This window comes from Borostomias antarcticus (assembly GCF_949987555.1).
Source record: "Borostomias antarcticus genome assembly, chromosome: 4".
In the NCBI taxonomy this organism is placed as follows: Eukaryota; Metazoa; Chordata; class Actinopteri; order Stomiiformes; family Stomiidae; genus Borostomias; species Borostomias antarcticus.
The window spans coordinates 8,204,151-8,229,896 of NC_140237.1; the positions used below are offsets into that span (position 1 = coordinate 8,204,151).

Below are 25,746 nucleotides of genomic sequence, written 5' to 3' on the forward strand. Positions count from 1 at the left end.
TGTCCTTGACAACTATGGACTGACTCAGCATGTGATGGAGCCCACACACAACAAGGGGCACACTCTGGACTTGATCATCACCAAAGGTCTGAATATTTCTAAGGCTCAGGTGTCTGGTGTTGCGCTCTCTGATCATTCCTGTGTTTTCGTTGAGAGTACTATTTCAACACAAATGTTCAAACAGAACATCTCAAAACAGCACATCACTGAAAACACCAGTGAGATATTTACTCAGGCTTTCTCGTCCACACCTGCCCTCTCTATGGCCTCAGTCAACGAGCTTGTAGATAATTTCAATGTTAAAATTACAAACATTATTGATGCCATTGCGCCCACTAAGGTGAAAGTGGTCTGGTAAGAGAAGATATCCATGGAGAAACGCCATGCTGGACAGAATAGAAAAGAGAGAGTGTCGAAAATCTGAACGCAGGTGGCGAAAAACAAATCTCCATGTTCATTATGACATCTATAAAGAGAGACTTCGCATTTATAATATGGAGCTGAGAAATACAAGGCAGACCTTTTCTGACATCATCACCAAAAACCATAACAATGCCCGTGCCTTGTTTGCCACTGTTGATAGGCTGACAAACCCTCCTGTGTCAGTAGCCTCTGAACTTCTATCCACCAGGGCCTGCAATGAATTTGCCTCATTCTTCACTGACAAAATTCAGAAAATTAGACAAGCAGTTAGTGCCTCCATCCCAGGTACAGGACATGTGTCGTCTAGTGTCCACTTAAAATCAATACCATGACACAATTTCATCCGATCAACCATAAAACCCTGGGGGACACTATACAATATCTGAAATCCTCCACCTGTTGCCTTGATGTTCTACCTACAGACTTCTTCAAAACTGTATCCAACTGCATGGCCTCTGATTTATTACAAATTGTAAACACATCTCTTCTTTCAGGTGTGTTCCCGCAAACCCTGAAAACTGCATGTCAACTGCATGAAAACTGTCATCAAGCCACTCTTAAAAAAGAATAATCTAGACACCTCACAAATGAACAATTATAGGCCCATATCAAACCTCCCATTTCTAAGCAAAATAATTGAAAACTTTCCAACAACTGAATAACTTCCTGGCACTAAGTAATGTCTTCCAGTCAGGATTTCGACCACACCACAGCACTGAGACTGCTCTAATTAAAGGCATAATTCACCCTAGAACAACATCAGGCTGAAAAACTAGAGCCCCATACAAAAATATAGGTGATGGCGAGTCCTATAGACCGGACTAGCGGCATCTAAAGAAAATCACGTTTCAGAGTCAGCACTTCCAGGATATACCGCGTCGAAACGCGTCGACAAATCCTGGAAATCAAGCCAGACTACAGGGGGGTGGGTGCTTGGTATGATTGACAGCTATGATTGACAGCTATGACAAGCACGGCGGAGGGGGCTAGCGAGCGAGCCTACGCCCCCCTAGTTTCACATTTCAGAGTTGACTGAACCTCTGTGAAACAACAAAATAAGAATGGAACGCGATAACTTGAAAGATTTTATAGATGAGGAAGATGTTGATGATTCGGAGGAAATTCAGGGCTATTTGTTTGAGCCTGAATTTACAGCAGACGAAATCCGGCAACGGAGAGAAGAACAAGAGGCTGCCGCCAGGCTAGTCAACCCAGGCGATGAGGCTGGATTAGCGGCCGCGATTCCTCGGTCTGGCAGTAACTGGTGGTGTCTGTGCGAAAACTGCCCAGCTATGCCGATAGAGACAGAATCTCTCTGTCGCCATAGAGAATCTCTCTGTTGCCAAGAATGGGACCGTGGACAGTTACTGCTTTCAGAGATGGCAGAGGAGATGGAAGAGGAAGACGGGGCACTTTGTCTGACAGAGCATGGTAGTCACGCAGCCCATTTGGATCGAGGAGTTTTGGAAACTTTTTTCTGCTAAGATAGGATAAATTGGAAGAGGGGACACAATGACATCCTTTTAAACACAGATAATGGCAAAATCTCAGTCTTAGTATTACTGGATCTCAGCGCTGCGTTCGACACGGTAGACCACAACACAATACTCGGCCGCCTGGAAAATTGGCTGGGAATTTCTGGTACAGTGTTAGATTGGTTTGAATCCTACTTAAAGGACAGGGACTATTTTGTGTCCCTGTCAATTACAAATCTGAGCCGACAAAAACGACCTGTAGAGTTGCCCAAGGCTCCATCCTGGGGCCTCTTCTGTTCAACATTTACATGCTCCCACTAGTAGAATAGTCGAACCTCAGATTGAAGAGGAACAATGTGGATTTCGTCCTGGTCGTGGAACCACCGACCAGTTCTTCACTCTCGCAAGATCTTGGAGGGGGCTTGGGAGTTTGCCCAACCTGTCTACATGTGTTTTGTGGATTTGGTCCCTCGAGAGGTCCTGTGGAGGGTTATGCGGGAGTATGGGGTGAGGGGGTCCCTACTTAGGGCCATCCAATCCCTGTACACCCAGAGCGAGAGCTGTGTCCATGTTCTCGGCTGTAAGTCATTCTCCTTTCCGGTGGGTGTTGGCCTCCGCCAGGGCTGCGCTTTGTCACCAATCCTGTTTGTGATTGTCATGGACAGGATATCGAGGCGTAGCCGTGGGGAGGTGGGTTTGCAGTTCGGTGAGCTGGGGATCGTGTCGCTGCTGTTTGCAGATGATGTGGTCCTGATGGCATCATCGGCCTGCAACCTCCAGCACTCTCTGGATAGGTTCACAACTGAATGTGAAGCAGCTAGGATGAGAATCAGCACTTCTAAATCTGAGGCCATGGTTCTCAGCAGGAAACCGGTGGTCTGTCCGCTCCGAGTAGGAAATGAGTCCTTACCCCAAGTGAAGGAGTTCAAGTATCTGGGGGTCTTGTTCACGAGTGAGGGAACCATGGACAGGGAGTTTGGCCGGAGAATCGGAGCAGCTGGTGCGGTTCTGCAGTCGCTCTACCGCACTGTTGTGACAAAAAGAGAGCTGAGCCAAAAGGCAAAGCTCTCGATCTACCGGTCTATCTTCGTCCCCTCCCCACCCTCTCCTATGGTCATGAAGGATGGGTCATGACCGAAAGAACAAGATCACAGACACGAGCGGCCGAAATTAGTTTTCTCCGGAGGGTGGCTTGAGTCTCCCTGAGAGATCGGATGAGAAGTTCAGTCATCCAGGAGAGACTCGGAGTAGAGCCGCTGCTACTTTGCGTGAAAAAGAGCCAGTTGAGGTGGTTCGGGCATCTAGTGAGGATGCCTCCTGGGCGCCTCCCTAGGGAATTGTTCCAGGCGTGTCTGGCTGGGAGGAGGCCGCGGGGTAGACCCAGGACTAGGTGGCGGGACTACATCTCTGCACTGGCCTGTGAGCGGTGCAGGAGATGGGCAGAGCTGGTTGATGCTGCTAGGGAAAGGGATGTCTGGGGCCCCCTGCTGGAACTGCTGCTTCCGCGACCCGACCCCGGATAAGCAGATGAAGATGGAGTTTACTGAAGGTGCGCTCGCCTCCAGCCACAGTCACTAGCAGAGTTAGGAAAATGCTCAACAATACGCACAGGTGTCCAAATATACTTTTGTATATCGCATTCAAAAGGTCCAAAGGTCTGAGACCGTCTTCTTGTATTTACATGGTGGATTTGATCGACAGTGACTGTGAGAGATCATTCTCGTATTTCGCGGACAGCGTTCTGCATGACACACTGATATCGTCTTTGGACATGTTTCTAAATTTCCATAAAACACCAAACTCTTCGCAAATCTGCTTAACTGATGTGAAGCGCACACCTAACTTGGAAATGATGCTGTCCATAGCGACATTAAACACTTTATTTCTGAATATTGCTGGGCTTTCCTCTATTGCATCATGCTCTGAATCTGAGTCATCAAAAAAAGCGCTTCCTCTTTCTGTCTCAGTTTGAACTTGGGTTCGATGCCCATGGCACTGGCAACAGCAGTTGCCTCTGTCAGAAAACTGCCCCATGATCCACGCAAGGGGGTCATCTCTTCCTCCAGTGCTTTTATATTTGCTGCCTGAGAGCTTGATGTTAAACTTAAGATGGACCAACCTATCTTTGCATTGGGCTACAGGGAGGGGACGTGGATCTGCTCTTGACCACTATGTCAAGGAAAATTACCAATATAAAATATAACAAGATTTTATGTGACTTACAAATACTATCTTAAGTCTTCACAGATATTTATTTTCGATCAAATATTCCAGCAGATTATTTCAAGGTTAGAGGGTCAGTCGTGCTTGTGACGTTAGGTGCTGTTTATCAAGGGAGAGCTGAATGTACGTGGGAGATGCTCTATCTAACTGGTGTGTCTCTGCAGAGATTGCGGTAATAAACCCAAAAACCTCCAAAAAGTTATGACAGTGTCATATGTCAATACAACGCAGAGTGGCCCATGCTACATTTACATCTAAGTAATTAAGAACTACTGCCCATTGGAGCAGAGTGAATACCACACAGGTGGAATCGTTAGGCCTTAGGTGAAGTTGATTGATGAGCCCCTATACAGTATATGAGGCTCACTGTGATGTTTGTTGTCTGCCCTGATGAAAGTCATAGACCGAAAGCTTGGCTAATAAATGATACTTGCATGGACCCAAGTGTGCAGAACCTTTTTGTTTCAAAAAATGTATTAGACAAAAACAAAATGCAGTAATAAAGCTTTAATTTTTAAACATGTAAAACATTCAATGGACTGTAATAAGGGCTGCACAAAGCATGAAGAGCAGTCTCCAGCTGACATCCTGGCAAGAGCCAACATATCTTCAAAACAACGCTACAAACAAAGAACATTGTGGCTCTTAAAAAGGGCAGTATAAACCATTCTCTAGGCTTCTTGAGAAGTCTAATTATGAGTGTTTCCATTTGGTCAGAAATAGAGTGACATCTACCGGACCACAAGAATGTTTGTACACAGGAGCAGTTAGCACAGTGAAATAACTGGCAACATAACTGTATATTTTGTGAATAATCTCCGAATAGGTTTGAAAAGCTCCCATACAACCATAGTCTGTCCTTATCTTTCCAAATGAGGACTGACAACATTTAAAATATAAATATGGACAGAGTGTGTTTATAAATGTATTTAACACAAAACATGATAAAACAAATACCTTTGCTGAATGTTCAGCTTAGTTTACTCATAGACCACTTCCTATGGCTTATATTAGATTTGCAGGCTTTTTAAAGCTATACTGTAATACAAAACGTGCATGATGCCATCAGCGACCGTCTCTTTAACTTGCGTTTCAGATATAAAGAATGAAAAAAACCTTGTCATACACATTCCGTTGTTTGGGAAAATAAGGGTCATCAATGAACGTCAATAAAGATGCATGGCTGTCCTACAGATCATGCTTTGTGACCTAGCAGAAGAGATAGGGCAGGGGCAAAGGGAGGAGGAGGAAGTGACCTAGCAGAAGAGATAGGGCAGGGGCAAAGGGAGGAGGAGGAAGTGACCTAGCAGAAGAGATAGGGCAGGGGCAAAGGGAGGAGGAGGAAGTGACCTAGCAGAAGAGACAGGAAGGAGGAAGTGGGGCAACTGTAAGCCAGACAGGAGACCCTGCATTTTGGTTATTTGGTACACAGCTTGTACAGTTACAGTAGGTCCTGTAGGATGGGTCCTACAGTCCTTAACAGTCAGACATCTTAGAGAGACCGTTCCCTCTTGACATAAAACATAATTCTACAAGTATTCAAAAGCTCATGCATGAGTAGTCTGCAAATATCTCAAGCAAACCATTATTAAACCTTTGACCATTTTACAGAACACAACAAGCAAAATACTCCAGCAGGGTTCCATGGAGAATAAGGCCCATAGTATGATAATAAAGGCACATGTGAAGTAGTGCAGAAGGTAGAACAGATAGAATGTGCTTTGGGGCAAGGCTTTTCGCTTGTGTCACTGTAAGTGGAGTGTTATGTTTTCAACAGTAAAAAGCCTCTCGTCTTTTCCTCATCTCCAACACAGCCTCCAAGGCAGCCCTCTATTTGCCATAAAACTTCTTATTGAGCAGGAAGATGAGCAGGTTGACGTTGATTGTAGCCCTGTCAAAGAGTTTCATCACTGCCACACCTTCATACTGCAGCTGCAGAAGATCCTAGGAGAGGGAGAGAGACAAAGGGTGACGGAATTATAATCTCTTCTCGTTCGAATAGTGAATCCCGCTCGTCCTTTTAACATTTCTAAAAGACATCATGCAACAGCAGGTAGCTATGAGAAGTAATGGAAGTAAAGAAATACAATAAAATGTATGCCAAGCACATCCACCGTGCTGGTGCAGGACAAAATGACATCTGATAAAGTAAAGTTGAGGTCCGCACACAGCTACTCCACAGGGCTATCTGACGAAGACCCACACGCGTCGAAACGTTGTTATCTTTTACCCATAAATAGCCCTGTGGAGTAGCTGTGTGCGGACCTCAACTTTACTTTTTTAAGTAACGGAAGCAGCCATACCTGGTACTCCACCATTAACGTCTCCAAGTGCACTCCCATGAACTTAGCCTTCACATCAAACACTCCAACGGTTTCTGAAGGAGAGATCTCGAAGATAACATTCTTAAACCTAGAGGAGAGAAGGAGAGAATAGAGGAAAACATAATTTATTTGAACATAATGTACTGCATTCATCCTATGCCTTCTCACTGTACATGATGGATTGACCGATTGATTGATTGGTGAACTCACTGGTTGGTCTGTAGGTCTTCTATCTCGATCAGCACGCCCTTCTCATGGAGGCGAGCGGCGGTGTATTTCTGAGACACTTGCTTACTCTTCTTGGCCTTGGCATCGCCTGGCTTCTTAGACAGCCTGTGGAGAGATGAAGAGATCTGTGCATACACAGTCTACCCAGCAGTTTATCTTTCTATCTAAACGAATACAAATCAAACGCTTACAGGAGGAATCTAATCTATTTTCCTTAACATTGAGTGCTGAATGCTGCGCCTGAAACAGCTAGAGATGTAGACCATGTGAGCTGGTATTGTGAGTTGAGAAGCCACTCACTTTCCCTTGCTGGTCAGGTTGTCCATGCAGGTTGTGATGTACTGGTTGTAGTAGTCTATCTGCACATTGAAGAAGGCTGTCTTGGAGTTGAGGGCGGTATTGGTCTGCTGTAGTTTCATCAGCTCCGCCTTCCTTCTCTGACGATACCTCCGCTGATTCCTGATGTCCTGTAATACACCAAACACATTGCTATGTGGTTAAACTCAAATGGCAATCAATATTGCCATTCTCCCTCCCTCCCTCCCCCCCCCCTCTCTCTCTCTCACACACACACACACACACACACACACGCACACACACACGCACACACACACGCACACACACGCACACAAGCACACACAAGCGCACACAAGCACACACAAGCGCACACAAGCGCACACAAGCGCACACACACACACACACACAAGCACACACAAGCACACACAAGCACACACAAGCACACACAAGCGCACACACAAGCGCACACACATGTGTGATGCAGGGCCAGGAGAGTGGTACCTTGGCGATGTCGTTGATGAGGTCCTGGTATCGTTTCTCAGGGTGCACCTTGCCCAGCTCCGCCAGCCTCTCCAGGTTGCTCCTGATCTTGTCCTTCTTCCCCTGCAGCGTCAGACTGTCATCCACCACCGGCTTGGCCTGCTTCATCTTCTCTGGGGTCTTGGCATCTCGGATGGCCCTCCTCTGCATGGCCCGCTGGTACTCCACTTCCTGTCAGAGGTCAAATCAAAAAGTGTAAGTGCTTAGGTTGAAGGTGCTTTTTAGGTTCAAAATCTGCTGTCTGGTTAGCAAAGAGAAGCACGCCCCTTTGCGTCCAGTGTCTGACCTGCTCTGGACTGGCAGAAGAGTCCAGGATCTCAGTGAGCGTGTCCCCAGGCTGGAACCGGATCACATCCACAATCAGCCTCTTGGTGCTTGAGAGAGGAGAGGAGAGGGAGAGAGATACACAGAGTAGGTTGTAGGTTAGAGGAGTGGACACTGGACTAGATGAGCAGTCAAACAGTGAAATCTTTTTTTTTCTTTTTTAACAACCAGGTGAGATTCCTACTTAAGAAGAAGGGTCTTAGCATCCATCTCAGCATTGGCCTCTCCAGGGAGGTCAAATTTGTTGGTGAGGGTGAGGGACACCTCTGTCTTCCCCATCATTTCTTTGTTGGGATCTCCAGGGGGAAGTGGGTTCTCACCTGGGGGTGAGGGGTTATGATCAATCAGATACACAGGGGAGATGAGCCAGAGAGACAATGAGCATGAGAACCTCGAATAGACTCACCAATGAGGGACTCTATGGTAGGAACCTCTCCCAGGTCCTCCAGCAGCTCGTGGATGGGGGCGTTGTGGTCAGGAGCTATGGCGTCCTGATGCTCTAGCAGCAGCTGGGGGGAGAGCATGGATTTCAGTCACAGAGAGAGAGATAGAAATAGAGAAACTTTTTTTTTTTACCTTTATTCATACAGGTAAAAACATCTTGTTGAGACCCAGGGTCTCATTTACAAGAGAGACCTGTTTGGGGTAGGCCGCAGCCTAACACTCAGTTACAGACAAAACAAGACGCACAACAGTAATACTGACTGACCGTGTGTGTGTTGATGACTTCGCCAATGGAGATATATATAACAGGCTTGGTGAGGGTAACCAGGTCAGAGTACTGGTCCACGTTGAACTTGTCTTCCAATGAGGGAACGTCACACGCTGCCAAAAAGAAACGCCTACAGAGGGAAAGAAGCAAGGAGCACAGATGAGAAAGTCAATTATGGATAGTGTTCAGAAAATAACAAAGTGTACATAAAGTGCAGCACACAAAAGAATGGAGAAGAAGGTCTATCAAAGGTGCATCACCCCACCTGAACTTCTGATAGGAGCTGCTGAGGTACTCATTGATGGGATTGAGATGGGCATTGTCTCCCAGGAACATCTTATTGGACGCTGCGTGCTGCAACATCTTGGCAATTGAGCCCAGGTTCCGCCTCTGGTCTGTGGTGAGCTGACCTCCAGCCGACAGATCGATGATGTCAAAAGCGTCAGGAGCCACAATGGCTGGGTTCATGTAGCGGTAATACAGCAGGTTCCCAACGATCTAAAACACAGCAACGCAACATAATAAGATAACAAGATCGATAGGAGAAAGCAGATATTTAGGGGGGTTTAGAGAGGAGCAAAGAGAAGAGCAAAGAAAGATGCTCACCTTTTCTGAGCAGATAGAGAGGGGAAGGAGGCTGCAGCAGGCCAGAGCCAGGGAGGAACAGGGGGAGAAAAGAACAGAGGAAGGGTAGAGAGAAGAAGAAAGAGATGGAGAGAAAGAGAGTGGAATGGATGGAAGGAAATATAAGTAAGGTAGAGAGAGATAAACACATTTCAGTAAAGGGGAGAGAGCAGTCAAGCCCACCAGAATACCATGCAGAAGAACAGAAGGCAAAGTGATTTAGTATGAGAACATTTGGAGGAAACAGACTTTGAGAAGCTCATCCTCTGTAGCATCTGGAAACTTCTCATGGAGGGTGTCCTTCAGCACCTTGGCAATGAAACGCATTCCATATCTGATATACAAAACATAAGCACAGCATCAGTAAGTGCATTTCCTGACGGTGATAGTATGCTTTGTAGTAGGATAGTACAAAGCATACTCAACCTATTCACAATTCAACATTCAGAACTTACGGGATTTTCTCCACAGATGTGATAATGGCAGACAGGAACTTGTCTGTGACACTCCTCATGTTCTTAATGGAGGCTTCCAGGCGTGTCCTCACCTCTTCATGGGTCATAGCCTGCTCTGGTGTCACTTCATAGGGCAGCTTACTGTGGATGAGAGGTGGGGAGAAATAATCAGTTGACTCCAAAACAGCAATGGCATCTCCAACTGTGGACAAGTATCCAGCAGTCTTCTCTTACCTGGCCTCTCCTGTCTGTGTCTCCATCTGATTGACCCAGCTCTTGTAGATGTCCACTGGGTCAGTCTTGATGTTCAACGTCTTGTCGTCCATTATCTCCTTGACAACAGGTGCCAGGATCTGCCGAAGTGCATTCTGGCCCCGCGCTCCTCGATTGAAGCTCACCACCATTTTGATGACTGTTGGGTTGCCCGTAACGATCTCCTGGAGCTGGTCTACTTTGGATCTGAGGAAACACACAGTAAAAAAGAAAATGTCAATGACAATGTTTGTGTCTCACAACAAAAGATGTTATTCAATAGATTGTGTATAGTGTCTGATCTGGCTCCTCACTTGATCTCTTCTTGCAGGGCGGTCTTGAAGAGCTTCAGAAGCAGGTACTCCTCTCTCTGATTGGAGGCATAGTTATACAAGGTGAAGATGACAGAGTCCATGAATTTGGTTGATTTGTTCTGGGGCATCTGGAAGATCAGCTTGGCCAAGTAGGTGGGGTTTGTCTGAAAGGAAGACAGCAGATAGTAAAGTACACTGGTTAGATAGGATTTCTGTAACATGTGGCGTAATACGTGAGGGCGCTAGAGCTTGGCCAGTTAGGAAGGGTTTATCTGAAAGGAAGACAGCAGATGGTACAGTACACAGATGGAATGTCTGTGGTAACAATACATCTGGGGTCCTAATGTTAAGTTACTGTACCTGTAGCAGATAGAAGAGATACTGGTAAGCCTCCAGTTTGATCCTCTTCTCCTTGCTGAGGGCCTTCAGGCCTCCTTTCTGCTTGTTCATCATCATCAGGTTGGACAGCTGGCCCTTGTTCTTCTTGGTCAACTTCTTACTGTGGGACACCACCTCCTGCAGGGTAATCTTGTTCTTCACCAGCAGGCCGATCTTGATGTCCATCAGGTTCAGGTCGTTCTCCAGCTGCTGATTCGAGCGGATGTTGGTGACCACTTCTTCCCGCAGCCTCATCAGGTCCAGCTCTTCCTGGAAGTCCTGGTCGCTGTGGTCCAACAGGTGCACAAACTTACGCACCACCGCCATGGGAGGGTCTTCAGCATTGACTGAGAGAAGAGGAGAGATCACAGGTTAGGTGAAGACCAAATTTGACTTCACTTGTGTCTTTTTGGTGGTAATCATGATTCCAGCCTAAAGCCCTGATAAGATAAAATGGAAACTAAGTCCACTATGATTGAGACGCATCCTTACTGAGAGTCTTGTAATCATCTCTGGCTTTGTTGGCCCGGATGAAAGCTTGGATCTTCACCACTTCATTGATCTGCAGAGGAGCAAACAGCATTCACTTGGTTGATCAATACCACATGCAAAACATGTCCCCGGTAATCTGCTGTGATTCAGAGGGTAAATGACGTTTGACATTTCCATTGCCTCATTAAACCTCAAAGACCTACAGGCAGCATGCCTAATGGCTTTGATTATGTAAAAGGTTTGATTTGAAAAGGTGGATTATGTAAAAAGTTTCTTTCCATGATTATCTTGGTTGACTCAAATGTTTTCAAACATTCCTTATGTGAAGTCATTATGGGAAGATCAGCAGTGGTATCGACTTCTCACACTCCAGCCGCAAGGCATGGAGCAACCTCACTGGTAGATCTAGACACCAACCCCCCCCCCCCCCCCCCCGTCACTGCCCCATCTCTGCAAATCAAATCGCATCACAATTTGTGAAAAGTGGGACATACGAGGGAAAAGACCGCAAATCATCATGTCTTGTGGCAAAAGAAGTGTCTGACCTCTGGAAGGCCACAACTCCTAGCGGCGGTAACATCTCCGGCGAATTCACACCGGAGGGGTGCGCTGCTGCCCTCCAGCATGTAAAAGGGAAACTCCGGGGCCTGATTCTATCTGCCCGGAGCTTATACTCCATGTCGCGCCTGCCTTGAAGTCCTGGTTAAGTGCGTTCCTCTCTTCCTGCTTGCGCCAACTCAAGATCCCCAAAATCTGGAGAAGAGCCCTAGTTATAGCGATGCCTAAGCCGAACAAGCCTGAAGGGGACCCCAAGAGTTACCGCCCCATCTCTCTGTTATGTATCCCCTTCAAGATCCTCGAGCATCTCATCTACGCCTGCATCGAAACCAATCATCGACCCGCTGCTCCCACAGGAGCAGGCCGTAGATCAAGTCACTTTGATGATTCAAGACATCGAGGACAACTTCTCGGCTAAACAGAAGGCCGGAGCCGGCTTTATATACCTGAAGGCTGCCTACGACACCGTATGGCACCGCGGCCTCACCTGCAAGCTGCCCTGCCTGCTGCTGGACAGACACATGGTCAGCGTGATCATGGAGCTTGTCCGAAACCGCAGCTTCACCCTCACCACCGGTAGCAGACAGCGAAGCAGGTTGCGATGCCTTAAGAATGGCGTCCCCCAGGGATCTGTCCTGGCCCCCCCACCTTTATAACATCTACACCTACGACCTGCTGATCACAGTCTCCAGGAAGTACGCCTATGCAGACGACCTTGCGCTGGTGTACTCAGCTGGAGACTGGCAGGCCGTGGAGGAGACACTGAGACAGGACATGCAGACACTAGCGGCATACCTCCGGAAATGGTGATTGAAGCTCAGCGAGGCAAAGATGGTGTCAGCGGCCTTCCACCTTAACAACAAGGAAGCCAAACTTGAGCTCTGAGTGCACACCGACGGAACACTCCTGCCATACAGCGCCGAACCAACCTATCTCGGCGTGACATTGGACAGGTCGCTCACGTTCCGCCGACACCTCGAGTCACTGTGCAAGAAGTTAACAGCTCGTGTGGCGTTGATGAGGCGACTGGTCCGATCAGGCTGGGGCGGCAGGGCAAAAACACTGCGTACGGCAGACCTAGCCCAGTCTGGTGCCGCAGCGCTCACACCCGCCTCATTGACCCACCTATCAATGAAGCCTTGCACATCGTGACAGGATGCCTGCATCCTGTGGACAACCTTCCCATCCTTGCAGGCATCCAGCCCGCTTGCCTCCACCGCACAGGAACCACAGCATGTCTCGCTTGCCGGACCGTGGAGCCTAATTATCTGCTCCACAAGAGGCTCACTGTAACAGCGGAACCTCACCGGTGTCTCAGGTCGAGACACCATTTTGTGACTGCCACACGGGATCTCCTGCAGCAATGTAGAGATATTAACATCAGCGAGGCAGGATGGGCGGACCACACCTGGACTTACCCAGACCGGGTGAGGCTCAATCGCCTCCGGACCGGTGTCGGACTCTTCCACTCATCGATACACAGATGGGCTTGGTATCCTGTGCGACGTGCGAGTGTGGCGCCGAGGAACAAACCGCAGACCATGTCATCCAGGACTGTCCGATATATCGGACACCCAATGAAATGCATGGCCTGACATTTGTGGATGACGAAACGGTGACATGGCTCCTGGAGGTGTGCCCGGATATATAGCTCGGGTGACCCCTCAACCAGGTACGGGGCGGTAAAAGGATAGCCCCTCGGCCCTGAGCCTGGGAGGGAGTGAAACATCGACACCCACACGAAGAAGAAGAAGAAGAAGAAGAAGCAGTGGTATGTGTGCAATGGATAAAATCTACTCACATGGTCTTTGAAGTACTTCTGACGCGCTTTGTATTTCTTGCGAGCTAGGTGCATCCGAACCATTGCCTGGATCTGAAGAAAAAAATAAATTATCTAGTTTAATCTGTACAGTATGCTTGTGTACCACTAACACATAGTATAGTGTTATATAGTATGCTGTTTACACTCTTGCATTTCCCAATGTATAGCCTTCTTCTGTATCCATCCAGTGTCGTTCTTTGCTTTTCTTTCAATGAAGAAATACAGTACTCTCCTGTTCAGATATAACTGATGCTATAACACCATCTACGCTAAGCTCAGCCATTGTTGTTTTGAAACGAACAGTTGCTTCTCGCCATCGTCACACCTAAACCCCGCCCAGCGTAGCTGCTAGTATTTCATAATAGAATACTGATTGGCCAGTCGTTTTCTGATCGTGCACAAATGGATCTCTATCAAGCTTTGCCAGACTGATGTACGTAGTGAAACAACGTGAGCTCGCAAGTTCAGGGTGATCTCACGAGGCTACACATTACCACTCACAGAGAAAGCATCCAGGCCCGTGCTGGCAGGTCCATTACTTTGTAGTACTTGTAGAAGAGAGCGTTACCTTGACGGCATCCTGACCGTGGTCCTTCAGGTACTGCTTCCTGTCTTTGAAGTTCTTCCTCTGCTTGTAGCCTCTAAAGTGAGCCTGTGAATGTCAATGATGTAAACATAAGGTGAAAGGGTTTCAGCTTCACACTGATACAGATACAGATAATTTGTAATTTGATTGTCGCGCGAGTTGTTGACGGGGGAGGGGATGGGGGTGCTGACAGAGATTATTGGTTGTTGTGCGAGTTGTTGACGGGGGGGGGGGGGGGGGACTTTGGTTAAGATTACCAACAACAAATTCTACCGACATTGGTCGTGTGGTGGTAACAATAACAACTGTACAGTCACTCTGGTGTAATTCTGCAGTTCCGTTTGTGTGGCCCCTGCCTCATGCCTCAGTGAGAGGCAGGGTGTGTCTCACCTGTATGCAGGTGATAGCTGGGTCCTGGGATTTCAGGAAGTTGACTCGCTCCTTCAGGCCATTCCTCACCATGTAGCCGCGGCAACGTGCCTGCAACTTGGCTATCAGGCTCTCATTGGCCAGCCAAAGTTGCTCTCGGTTATATGCAGTGGTTACCCCGGAAACCACAGACTGTTAGACAATACAGACCACCAGTCACACAAAGGCACATTCACACAACGGAGCATGCACCGTGGACAACCATCCTGCGACAGAAGCAATATTTACAGGTTCCAATAAAAGGATACCTGTAGGTTCTTCACTCGCACTATTAGAATCGATAGGTGTGGAAACATTGCTGTGTAATCTACCTGGATGTCATCCTTGTTGAGCTGGACGTTGTTCTGGATGAATCCCTCTGGCTCCACCCAGGTGCCCTCTCCAGTCTTCATGTTGTAGTAGTAGTTGTGTCCCCCCTTCACCCAGTGCTTCATCCACTCACTGCCATTATCACCTGGGGAATGAGCACGGTCACAGACATTTCAAACATTTCTCCACTTACACAGTAATCCGTCGCTCCACAAATCTATCCATCCGTTCACCCGTCTCTGGCTCACCCTCGGCATTCTTGTCCTGCTTGATCTTGGCCAGGTCGTCCTGGTAGGTCTGGGCACACTCCGGGGTGACGCCGTAGAGGCCGACCCCAGGGGTACGCAGGGCCGCCAGGGTCAGAGATGCATCGCCACTGTCCACTGCCTCGTTGACAACCTGGATGGCCTGAGAGACTGAGCAGAGAGAAACATTAGAGCTACATTCACTCTCTCGCCTAAAACCAGATGTTGTGATAGGATGTTGGTATACTGTGTGTGTGTGTGTGTGTGTGTGTGTGTGTGTGTGTGTGTGTGTGTGTGTGTTTGTGTGTGTGTGTTCTTACACTGCAAGGCGTCATTGGTATCCTTGTTTGCCATGAGTATTGCATTCTGGATCTCATCCAACCACAGGACAGCAGATGGATCCTGGGTCTCCTGGAAGAGTAGAATACACACATACATATATGAAACAATGTATATAAAGTACTAGTATATGAAAAAAAGCACATACGTTCTTTCAGCTTTGTGGCACACACAAATATGCCTCTACCTTCCACGTCAAATGTAATTCTACTGAATGGTCACTTGAGGGCACTCTTTTCCTTCAAGCAAGCATGTGTTTACTGAGAAAAACAACACCAGTGGGAGACCACAGACAGACATCCCTATGAAGCGGGTGTCACACTGCTTTTTATCGCCGACTGAAGTTCTACCAACCCACTTAAACTGGAATATCAAAGCGAAACAAGGACATGTCAGGATGTCCTACATCTGTGTTGATAGTACAACATGTACTGCAGTAGCACATGACAACATCCAGATGACGCTCTCTCTGTCTGCCTGCTGCTGGCTGCATGTTGGGGTTGGTTTCCGGAGTGAGCAGAGCAGGCAACTAATTGGCCAGCAGGACAGGTCCCTCTTTGTGCCTCACTGCCCTCCCCCTCCCCCTCCCCTGCTGGCTGGGTTCTACAGAGGAGGGCAGGAGGCTGGAGACTGACAGCAGAACTGAAGGTGTGATTCCTTTTGTAAGGGAGGTAAAACATGGAGCAAAGTGCACAAGCTCCTAATTAAAAAGTAAGAACGTTGGTCTTTGTGGGATTCCAAATAAAAATGTCAAATTCAAAATTTCAAAATTCATACACTAAATAAGGACTTGGAGCTAGTTTATATTTGGTTGAAAAGAATTAGTGACATGTGATATTCCCTCTTTCTTTCTTTCTCTTTATTTCTCTCTTTCTATCTTTATTTCTTATTATTACTAGAAAATTGCATTTCCTGCAGAAAAAGCGTGTGAATGCTGAGCAGCTGAAAGAAATAGCAAAAGCATTGCTGAAAATGCATGAATGTGAAAAATCTGAAATGTCAAATGCATCACACCTGAACAGCTGAAAATCCTGGAAGCTGAAAAACCTGGAATCTGAAATGTGAAAGAATTGGAAGCTGAACCTGCCTCCACCAATTAAGTCAGTGTGTCTCTAGCCCACTCAAGGGCTGAGTTGTGGGGTCAGTGGTGTTGGTCAGGGACAGTTTACCCTTCTCCGGGCCAACCACCTGAACACACTGATGAAGACTGTGTGTCTATAGCCCACTAAAGGGCCAATTGTGGGGTTTGTGGCATGGATAGTGGTGTGGTGGCGAGACTCCGCCCCCTCAAGTCAGAGCAGGTCGGGGGCAGTGCAGTGACCTCCGCGCAATCTCCATGCACCCACCGGTGAAGACTGTGCGTCTCTAGCCCACTTGGGATGAGTTCTGTGGTCCACAGCGTGGATAGTGGCATGGGGAGACTCCACCCCCTCGGGTCTGAGTTGGTCAGGGACGCTGCATTGGCCTCCGGGCAATCTCTATGCACCCACCAGTGAAGGCCATGTGTCTCTAGCTCACTCAGGGGCTTAGTTGTGGGGTCTGAGGTGTGGCATGGTCATGAGCCTCCGCCCCTTGGGTTACAGCCAGTCGGGATCAGTACAGTGACCTCTGGGCTATCTCCATGCACCCACCGGTAAAGACCATGTGTCTCTAGCCCACTCAAGGGCTTAGTTGTGGGGTCCATGGCGTGTTTAGTGGCGTGGTGGAGAACAGTGTACTGCTCTCCGAGCCACCCACCTGCACCCAACATGTGTATGAGCTGTTAAAACTATAGGAGTGATAGCAGTTTGCAAAATGAGTGGATATTTTGAAAAAAAATAGCTTCCACACTCTAAGAACTGAACATTCCACACTTCCACTTCAATATTAAAAAAGCTACAAAACAAATCAAACTTAAATTACATCAATACTATAAAGAATTTTACAAATCTGTTGAATACCTTGAACAGCTAAAGGTCCTGAACATGGTAAACTTTGAAGAGATTTCTAGCACAAAAAAATGATGAAGGAGAGGTTTCAGAGTTGAAGAGGATTTCTAGGTCTGCCCATTGACTTCCATTGTAAAAGAAATGTTGAAAAAAGCTGAATATTTGGAAAAGTATAAAATATATTAAATCTCATCTCATATAATCTCAATGTGCTTAAAGAGCTGAACATTTTGATAGTTGAATGGTTTCTGTACTGTAGCTCAAAGTATGAGCTGAAGGTTTCAAAATCCCCCCATTAACTTCCATTGAAAAACAATGTTGAAAAAGCGGAATATTTTAAAAAGTATAAAAGGTATTAAAAATCTGAAAGAAGTCCCACCATGTCCTTAACATTTTGATACTGGAATGGTTGAAGTACCTAAAAGTATGAACGAGTTGAAGAGAGACAAAAAACGTACGGAAGAAGCGTTCACACTAATCAGGGGCCAAACACTGAAGATGCGAGGCACTTATTGTAATTGGTAGCTTTATTGGGAGCCAAGCAGTGTAGCTGCGTAGGCCACCATTGTGTTTGTACCTTTTCTTATTATTCCGCTTCTTCTTCTTCTGCCATTGCAGTCAATGGCAGCCCATAGAACTATGGTATGGTAAAAAGTTGTGAAAATTGGCATACTCATTCGAGACAGTGCCATGGCCCTCCTCACCAAGTCTCATGTCAACAAATCAAACACTCTAGCGCCACCAATTTGTCAAAGTTGGAAGTGCATTTGTGCATGCAATTTCTGACCCGTCTGCCAAACTTTCAAAAACGAGGTACCCTTGGATTCCTTGGCTCAAGCAGAGTTCAACACACTTAAAATACACTTAAAATGTATCTCCTCCTAGGATTCTCAACAATCTGCATGAAACTCGGTGAGCATCATCTCTAGACCAATGTCTACAAAATTCTTACAGGCATTTTGCTTTTCGAAAGCGTTCACACGTTGGAGCCAGTCAAAATCGACGGCGAAGCTGCCAAACAGGAAGTGGTATTGTCTCTTAGCAACGATTTGAGGTATCAAAACCTCATTTGTCAGACTCATTTGGCACAATTCCGTGACCCCTGTCACCAAGTGTTAAGTCGACAGCTTGAACACTCTAGCGCCACCAACCTGTTAAAGTTGGCGTCATTTTCAGGCATATTGGATTTTCTGCCATTTTGGATTTTATGAAAAACACTTGAAATGTATCTCCTCCTAGGACATTTCACCAATTTGCACAAAACTCAGTAGGCACAATCCCTCGACCAATGTCTACAAACGCATTACAGAGATTTATGATTTTCGAAAGTGTTCGAAATTACAGTCACTCAAATTTGGCGGCAAAGCCGACGAACAGGAAGTGTGGTCATAGCTCAGCAATGTATTGATCTATAATATATAAAAGGTTTACTTACTTACCGGTGGGGACAGTTGGGTGGCCCAGAGAGGGGTACACTGTCACCGACCGGCTCTAACCCGAGGGGGCAGAGTCTCGCCACCATGCCACTATCCATGCCACAGAACCTACAACTCAGCCCCTGAGTGAGCTAGAGACACACGGTCTTCATTGGTGGGTGGCCCGGAGAGGGGTATACTTTCCTGACTGGCTCAGACCTGAGGGGGTGGAATCTCGCTACCACGCTACTATCCAAGCCATGGAACCCACAACTCAGCCCCTGAGTGGGCTAGAGACACACGGGTCTTCACTGGTGGGGGCAGGTGGGTGGCCCAGATAGGTAAACACTGTCCCTGACCAGCTCTGACCTGAGGGGGCGGAGTCTCGCCACCACTCCACTATGCAGGCCACAGACCCCACAACTCAGCCCCTGAGTAGGCTAGAGACACACAGTCTTCACTGATGAGGGCAGGTGGGTGGCCCGGAGAGGGGTACACTGTCCCTGACCGGCTATGACCTGAGAGGGTGGAGTCTCGCTACAACGCCACGAACCCCACAACTCGGCCCCTGAGTGGGTTAGAAACACACGGTCTTCACCGGTGGGGGAACACTTGACAAATGGCTGCTGATTAAAATAGAGGGAGTGAAAGATGGAGGTTGAGGCGCTTCATCCGCTCACACCATTGCCTCATCACAGCTTTGTCCTCAACTGCCCCCAACATTTTTTTGGCTGATGGCGAGACATCAGCCCTATAGAGCCTGGGAACGTGACGTATAAGGAAATGATTTGACGTAAGTTGTTATGGGATAGTGGGATACTGGAGCTATGTTAGGGACGAGAAGTAGTCGGTAGATGTTTCAGTGGTGTTTATTTTTTATCCAACATAAAAACACAATAGAAGGGTGAACGGTTGCTGTATTATAAACTGCCATAACCGTTCTCGCGATTGGAGTGGGAAACGGTTTGCTAATGGGGTACGGTATTTTAGTTTTCCAGCTTGGAAGCAGAACAATGGAACCCATATATCCAAGGTAACAAAGAAGCGATGCATGGCATGGTTTGCAGCTGTAAGCCGAACAAAAAACACCTTCAGCAACATTTCCCGACACGTGTTCACGACATTTTCACACAGGTAAGTTATAATCAAAACACATTTAACTGTCATGTGGTTACTGCTAGCTCTGCATACACAGCACTGCACTTCTCTGTCCATAAGGCACAAATTGCAACAACTGCACATTTCTACTACATAGGTGACCCAATTTCAATTGACCTTTAAATTCCCAGCAGTGAAGTACTCCTTTAAAAGCTTGATATTTGCTATTTATGAAGCAGTATTAAAGCGCAACCAGCACTACTGCCACTGCATGCACCCATGTGCACCCTTGCCAACCGCACTAACTCAGGGCCCCCATAACTAGTTCCAATTTAACCCCTGGGTATGCCTATACTTGGACATGCATCAAATAAAATGAACTATAAAGTTTCATTGAATATTACTGTGTACATATTCATATATCCTACATCTGCACAAATAACCATTATGACATCTGCAATAACCATATTGAATTGAGTTAACAAACAAGGGTAGGGAGAGCTGGCTGGAAATCTGCAACTAACATTACGATTATTCCTGTTACTGTTTTGCTGCTAATGCGAGTTTGAGTTTGCCTCTGTTTATGCCTGCAAAACAGAATTTGAACCAACAGCATCAAAATAGCTATCATTGTAACGTGAACTGCTTTAGCCACCGACAGCTACCGTTAATGTTATGGAAGCTGCTGCTAGTTGTGAGCTTGTGAGGTTACTGGATATTTAACATTAAAAACTGAACACGGACACTCAATACTACCTGAGTACATTTCAACCTGTTACCAATTACCATCAGTGCTCGGTTTACTAGCTAGGTCATTGTCTGACTACAGGATTCTATGCAGTGGGCAGACAGTGCTCAGGCCAACAGGAAAACCTCATTGCCTGTATGTTTTAGGTGAACCCCGCCCTTTACAACTTCTACACTACTAGTTGCGTAGACCCCCCCCCCCCTCCCATGACATTTAATTTACTTTACAAGGCATATAATACCACAATAGCCCCCATGTGCAACGCTGCAACACAAAGCCTCGGGACAAGTGATTCAGTACACAATTGTGTTCAAGTGAAGATGTTGTGAGAAGTAGACTAGGTTTTCTAGAATAAATACATGACTATACTGTATGGTTCTATGAAATACCAGTTCTACCTCTGAGGTAGATCTCTGGCCAAGTCATACCAAAGACTATAAAAAATGGTACCCAATGCCTCCCTGCTTGGCACTCAGCATCAAGGGTTGGATTGTGGTTAAGTCCCTGCAAAATAGCGTCATGTCCAGGGGGAGTACTGTACATCAAGCTGCCTCATACTAAGGAATCAGGAGATAGGCTCCCGCTCTATGGGCCACTAGGCTCGAAAACCATTGGTTCTCAAGGCTACTTGCAGTACGTACTGTATAGGTACTGTAGGCCTACATCTTTATTGTTCCAGAGAGGTGGGGTGGCATGTAGCTCAGGAGGTAGAGCAGTCGGCTGGGGATCGCAAGGTCCCCGGTTCAATCCCAGCAGTGCCGAAGTGTCCTTGAGCAAGACACTGAACCCCAAAACCCCACTGAACCCCGTCATGCGATACGGTGGCGCAGTAGTCACAATAATGAAGCAAGTCATGAAGCTGGATTTTGCTCAGTGTATTACTCAGTAGACAGACTCCCCTTCCCGCTGGTTGTCTTGGACAGTTGAGCTGAATGCTCACACCACATCATGGGTAGGTTCTGAAAGCCTGAGTGTCCGACTGACTGACACGTAGCCTGCACCACATCACTGAGTCACTAGCCAGTAAGGACCGAATCTAATCACATATTGAATAGCAGAGTATTCTTCAAGGGTTCATGGATATTTATGTCATATAAAGATATGGGTACAATGAAATACTTAGAGTCCTGTTCTGTGACCCAGCGACTAGCATTTAGCATTCTTGTGTGACCGATAAATACACTTAACAATTTATCTTGCTGCTATGAGCCTGTGTTAACTTCAGATCTCCTACAGTAGCTCCCATCTGTATTTTACTGCCTGGACCCCTTCCCCTAACCCTCTTCCTCCCTCAGCTGGGGAGCACATGAGGGCCGGCTTGCCTTTGAAATCCAATGGGAACTTCCTGTTTTACCCACTTCCTCTATTTAACCCTGAATGCGTGACCCCTCTCTGCTGTGAGACACCAGCGTGTGAGGGCTGTGTGTGTATGTACGTTTTGTGCGTGCTAATCACTGAAGGCAGAGCCGAAACGCGTCTGTCAGGTCTGTCCACCTTCATGAATTAAAAGAGCATAAACATAGTTTTGAGTGCGGACCCTTCTTTATTATTGATCAACGTTTTGTGTGTATACCATGTATGTAAGTCACCAGTACAGTATAAAGTATAACAGGTCAAACCACAGAGTGGTTCTACTGTGCGATGCCCCATCTAATGCAGTGGTCAGTTTTATGCCCTTTTAAGGGAACAAACGGGTGGCCCGGACTTCTTATTTCGTCTCTTGTGAAAAGGATCGGCAGGGAAATAGCTGCTTTGCTTTTTTTCTCTCCCTCGCTAAAAGCATGATTGGGGAAAAATACGGCTTGGCAACAAACAAGCCTCATGTTTCTTTGACCAGAGCACTCCAATCTTCCACTGGCTGAGAGAATCAGCCCCCCCCCCCCCCCCCCCAGCAGGGGCTTGGACCTCCCCACAGCACAGCCTATCACCATCCTAGAGAAGGACATGAACCGCCTGTTCAAGAGACGGTACCCCCGGAAAGCAGCCAGACTGGACTCTGTCTCCCCCTCCATGCTGAAGTACTGTGCTGATCAGCTGTCCCCAGTGTTCACTGACATCTTCAACACCTCACTAGAGACATGTCATGTTCCAACCTGCTTCAAGACCTCCACCATCATCTCTGTCCCCAAGAAAGCAAAGATCACTGGCCTCAACGACTACAGACCTGTCACCCTGACCGCTGTAGCAATGAAGGTTTTCGAGCGCCTTATTCTGCGCAAGGTTATTATAGTTAATGGAAACTGACAAAAAAAAATGAAAAATGGGTATGAAAAACATTTTAATTAACTGACAAAAATTACTTTCACTATGTGAGTTCACGATGGTCTGACAAGGCTAGCACAGAAGAAAAAACTAAAACTAAACTAATACTGAAACTAATAAAAACCTAAAGAAAACTAAGCATTAAAAAAAAAACAAAAAAAAACTAGCAAACCTGCTTTAAAAACTAATAAAAGTCAACTGAAATTGAAAACAAAAAATGTAAATTATATAAAAATAAAAATGAAAAAAGCGAAACTGTTATAACGAAACTGTTATAACCTTGGTTCTGCGGCATCTCACATCCATCACAGACCCTCTCCTGGACCTTCTGCAGTTCCCCTACAGAGCCAACGGGTCAGTGGACGACCCAGTTACTGTAACATGACCCTCCACTTCATTCTCCGGCACCTGGAGTCTGCAGGCATCTACGCCAGGATCCTGTTTGTGGACTTCAGCTCGGCTTTCAACACCCTCCTCCCGCTCTCTGGAGGGCATTCTGTTCCAGATGCGTGTGCCCGACCTCACCTGCAGGTGGATCCCAACCCTTATTCTAACCCCAACCCACACTAGGGACTGGAAGAAGGACACCAAAACCAACCCGCTGATCTCCGCTGCACAAGTAGAGTAGTAGGACTCCCACCCGGGAGACGGGGGTTCAAGGCCCCGGTCGGGATGACTTTATGGGACTATACCCCCCAAACCTCCACACGTTCATCCTTTTACTCCAACGTTTTTATCCCTTACCTTTGTCCAGAAACAGAAGTTGAACCAATTGCAGCAAAATAGCTAACGTTACAGGAATCATCAGTGTAACTGCTTTAGCCACTGACAGCTACCATTAATGTTATGTTTTAGTGCTAGTTGCTAGTTGTTGTGAGCCCATGAGCTAACTGGCTATCCCGCTTTTATTGTGCTGGATTAGCATTGGAAGCATTGGAACGGATGTGTCCAGGCGACAAGACCTATCTTAATTTATCAAACATTATTTCATGTCATTTCAATTCACAGCTATTTCAGTGGCGTGACTAGCTTCTGTCCTACCAGTCCTTAACAGAAACAAGCCAGCCACGCACATAAACCAGGCTTGACCTGGCCTGGTTAATTTACTGGCTCTGCCCTTTACAAATGTTATCCCTGCTGCATAGTTCTGCTATGAGAGGGACAAGCTAACAGCTGTGGAAAGAACAGATCATTTAGCTGAGGTTTTGCCCAAATGGAGCTCTCAAGAGTTTCTGTATGGGTGTCTTCTGTGCTTGTCTATAGCTACAGTATCACCACAGTTGAGCTGATGCTCAGGGTTGTGTCGGTGGTAAACCACACCCTGTACCTGACCTCTAACCCCAGCTGCAGCTGAGGCCTTTCGGTTTCACCACCTGCCAGAAACACCCCAAATATGGTGCTCCAGCAGTGACATCATACACTGTATAGACCTGCGGGAACAAGAAGTGCACTCGTCACCTCGCCGAGGCAAGATAACACAGGGAAATGATGCCGACAGAGCTCTCAGTATGGCTTTGTCTCTTATCTACCTCCCAGTAACAAGACGCCTCTGTCAACAGTGAGAACAGTCAATTGTTTTAACTTAGTTGCAGTTAAATACTACAATGCATAAAGGCCTGGGTTATTTCGGTTATCCCCTTCGGCAATCCCCTCGTTTTTATGCTGAAAGAGTTGAGAAACAAACGAGTAGGGTGGGAGACAAGAAAATAGGGGGGAGAGAAAAGGAGTGAGAGAAATAGAGAGAGAGTGGGAGAAAATGATGAGGGGGAGCGAGACGTGTCCAGGGAGGGAAGTGAGTGGGGGCAGGAGCAGACGGGGTTGAGTGAGTGGGGGCAGGAGCAGACGGGGTTGAGTGAGTGGGGGCAGGAGCAGACAGGGTTGAGTGAGTGGGGGCAGGAGCAGACAGGGTTGAGTGAGTCGGGGCAGGAGCAGACAGGGTTGAGTGAGTGGGGGCAGGAGCAGACAGGGTTGAGTGGGTGGGGGCAGGAGCAGACAGGGTTGAGTGAGTGGGGGCAGGAGCAGACAGGGTTGAGTGAGTGGGGGCAGGAGCAGACGGGGTTGAGTGAGTGGGGGCAGGAGCAGACGGGGTTGAGTGAGTGGGGGCAGGAGCAGACGGGGTTGAGTGAGTGGGGGCAGGAGCAGACAGGGTTGAGTGAGTGGGGGCAGGAGCAGACAGGGCTGCAGAGAGCATGATCCCACCATGACATCATGCCTCTCTGCTCCTCAGGGGATATGCCTGGAAAAGCACTGGCAAAACGCCTAATCACACACTCCTTAGTTGAAACGAGAGGTAAAACATTATATGGTCTACCCGTAGACTGTCTGAAAAGCAAAACAACATTTCATAACTAATGATTGTTTTACCCTGCATTCTCTTACAATGAACAGCCTACGGTAAAACCCCATTGGATATCAGCAGCCCGTCCAAAGTGTGTATTAGATCATGCATTATGAACTGAAGAAGTCTCTCATCAACTCAGATAACCATGTTCGAACGTATGTTTGCATACAGCGTCCCATGTTTGCATACTGCCTGTGCATCACTGTGACCTTGAACGCACCCCTAGCCAACCTCTGGATGTATTCTTCTCTAACCAAACAACTGATGTAAATAGAAACTGTATTTCTATTCACTGGTAGACAGCGGTGTGTGTTAGTTAAGATGAAAGAATCCGTCTCCACTTTCTGATCACCAGGTGGCAGTCGGGCAGGACCAGCCCCATGCCTTCAACAAATACAACTCCAATACTTTGAGTGAGTCAAGCAGAGAGCCACATGTAAAGCCTGTACAGGTGTGTGTGTGTGTGTGTGTGTGTGTGTGTGTGTGTGTGTGTGTGTGTGCGCGCGCGTCCTTACATGTGCCTTCTCTCTGCGAGCCTCCAGCAGCTTGTCGTAGTAGGGAGCCACATGTAAAGCCTGTACAGGTGTGTGTGTGTGTGTGTGTGT

At 47.1% G+C, this 25,746-nt stretch overlaps 1 protein-coding gene across 1 annotated transcript in view; it reads right to left on the reverse strand.

The window, feature by feature from the left end:
* Positions 1-5,951: 5,951 nt before the first annotated feature.
* Positions 5,952-25,746, reverse strand: part of iqgap1 (IQ motif containing GTPase activating protein 1) — a gene marked incomplete at both ends in the record, with an annotated part of 63,692 nt that continues 43,897 nt past the window's right edge. The window contains 22 exons of the mRNA XM_084436785.1: positions 5,952-6,065; positions 6,425-6,533; positions 6,656-6,778; positions 6,974-7,140; positions 7,472-7,681; positions 7,797-7,884; positions 8,019-8,154; positions 8,241-8,343; positions 8,544-8,676; positions 8,812-9,044; positions 9,420-9,504; positions 9,626-9,766; positions 9,860-10,084; positions 10,192-10,355; positions 10,552-10,916; positions 11,062-11,131; positions 13,421-13,492; positions 14,010-14,093; positions 14,418-14,588; positions 14,768-14,910; positions 15,014-15,181; positions 15,331-15,421. Of these exons, the coding sequence (XP_084292911.1) occupies positions 5,952-6,065; positions 6,425-6,533; positions 6,656-6,778; positions 6,974-7,140; positions 7,472-7,681; positions 7,797-7,884; positions 8,019-8,154; positions 8,241-8,343; positions 8,544-8,676; positions 8,812-9,044; positions 9,420-9,504; positions 9,626-9,766; positions 9,860-10,084; positions 10,192-10,355; positions 10,552-10,916; positions 11,062-11,131; positions 13,421-13,492; positions 14,010-14,093; positions 14,418-14,588; positions 14,768-14,910; positions 15,014-15,181; positions 15,331-15,421 (3,195 nt within the window). The remainder of the gene's footprint in view (positions 6,066-6,424; positions 6,534-6,655; positions 6,779-6,973; positions 7,141-7,471; positions 7,682-7,796; positions 7,885-8,018; positions 8,155-8,240; positions 8,344-8,543; positions 8,677-8,811; positions 9,045-9,419; positions 9,505-9,625; positions 9,767-9,859; positions 10,085-10,191; positions 10,356-10,551; positions 10,917-11,061; positions 11,132-13,420; positions 13,493-14,009; positions 14,094-14,417; positions 14,589-14,767; positions 14,911-15,013; positions 15,182-15,330; positions 15,422-25,746) is intronic.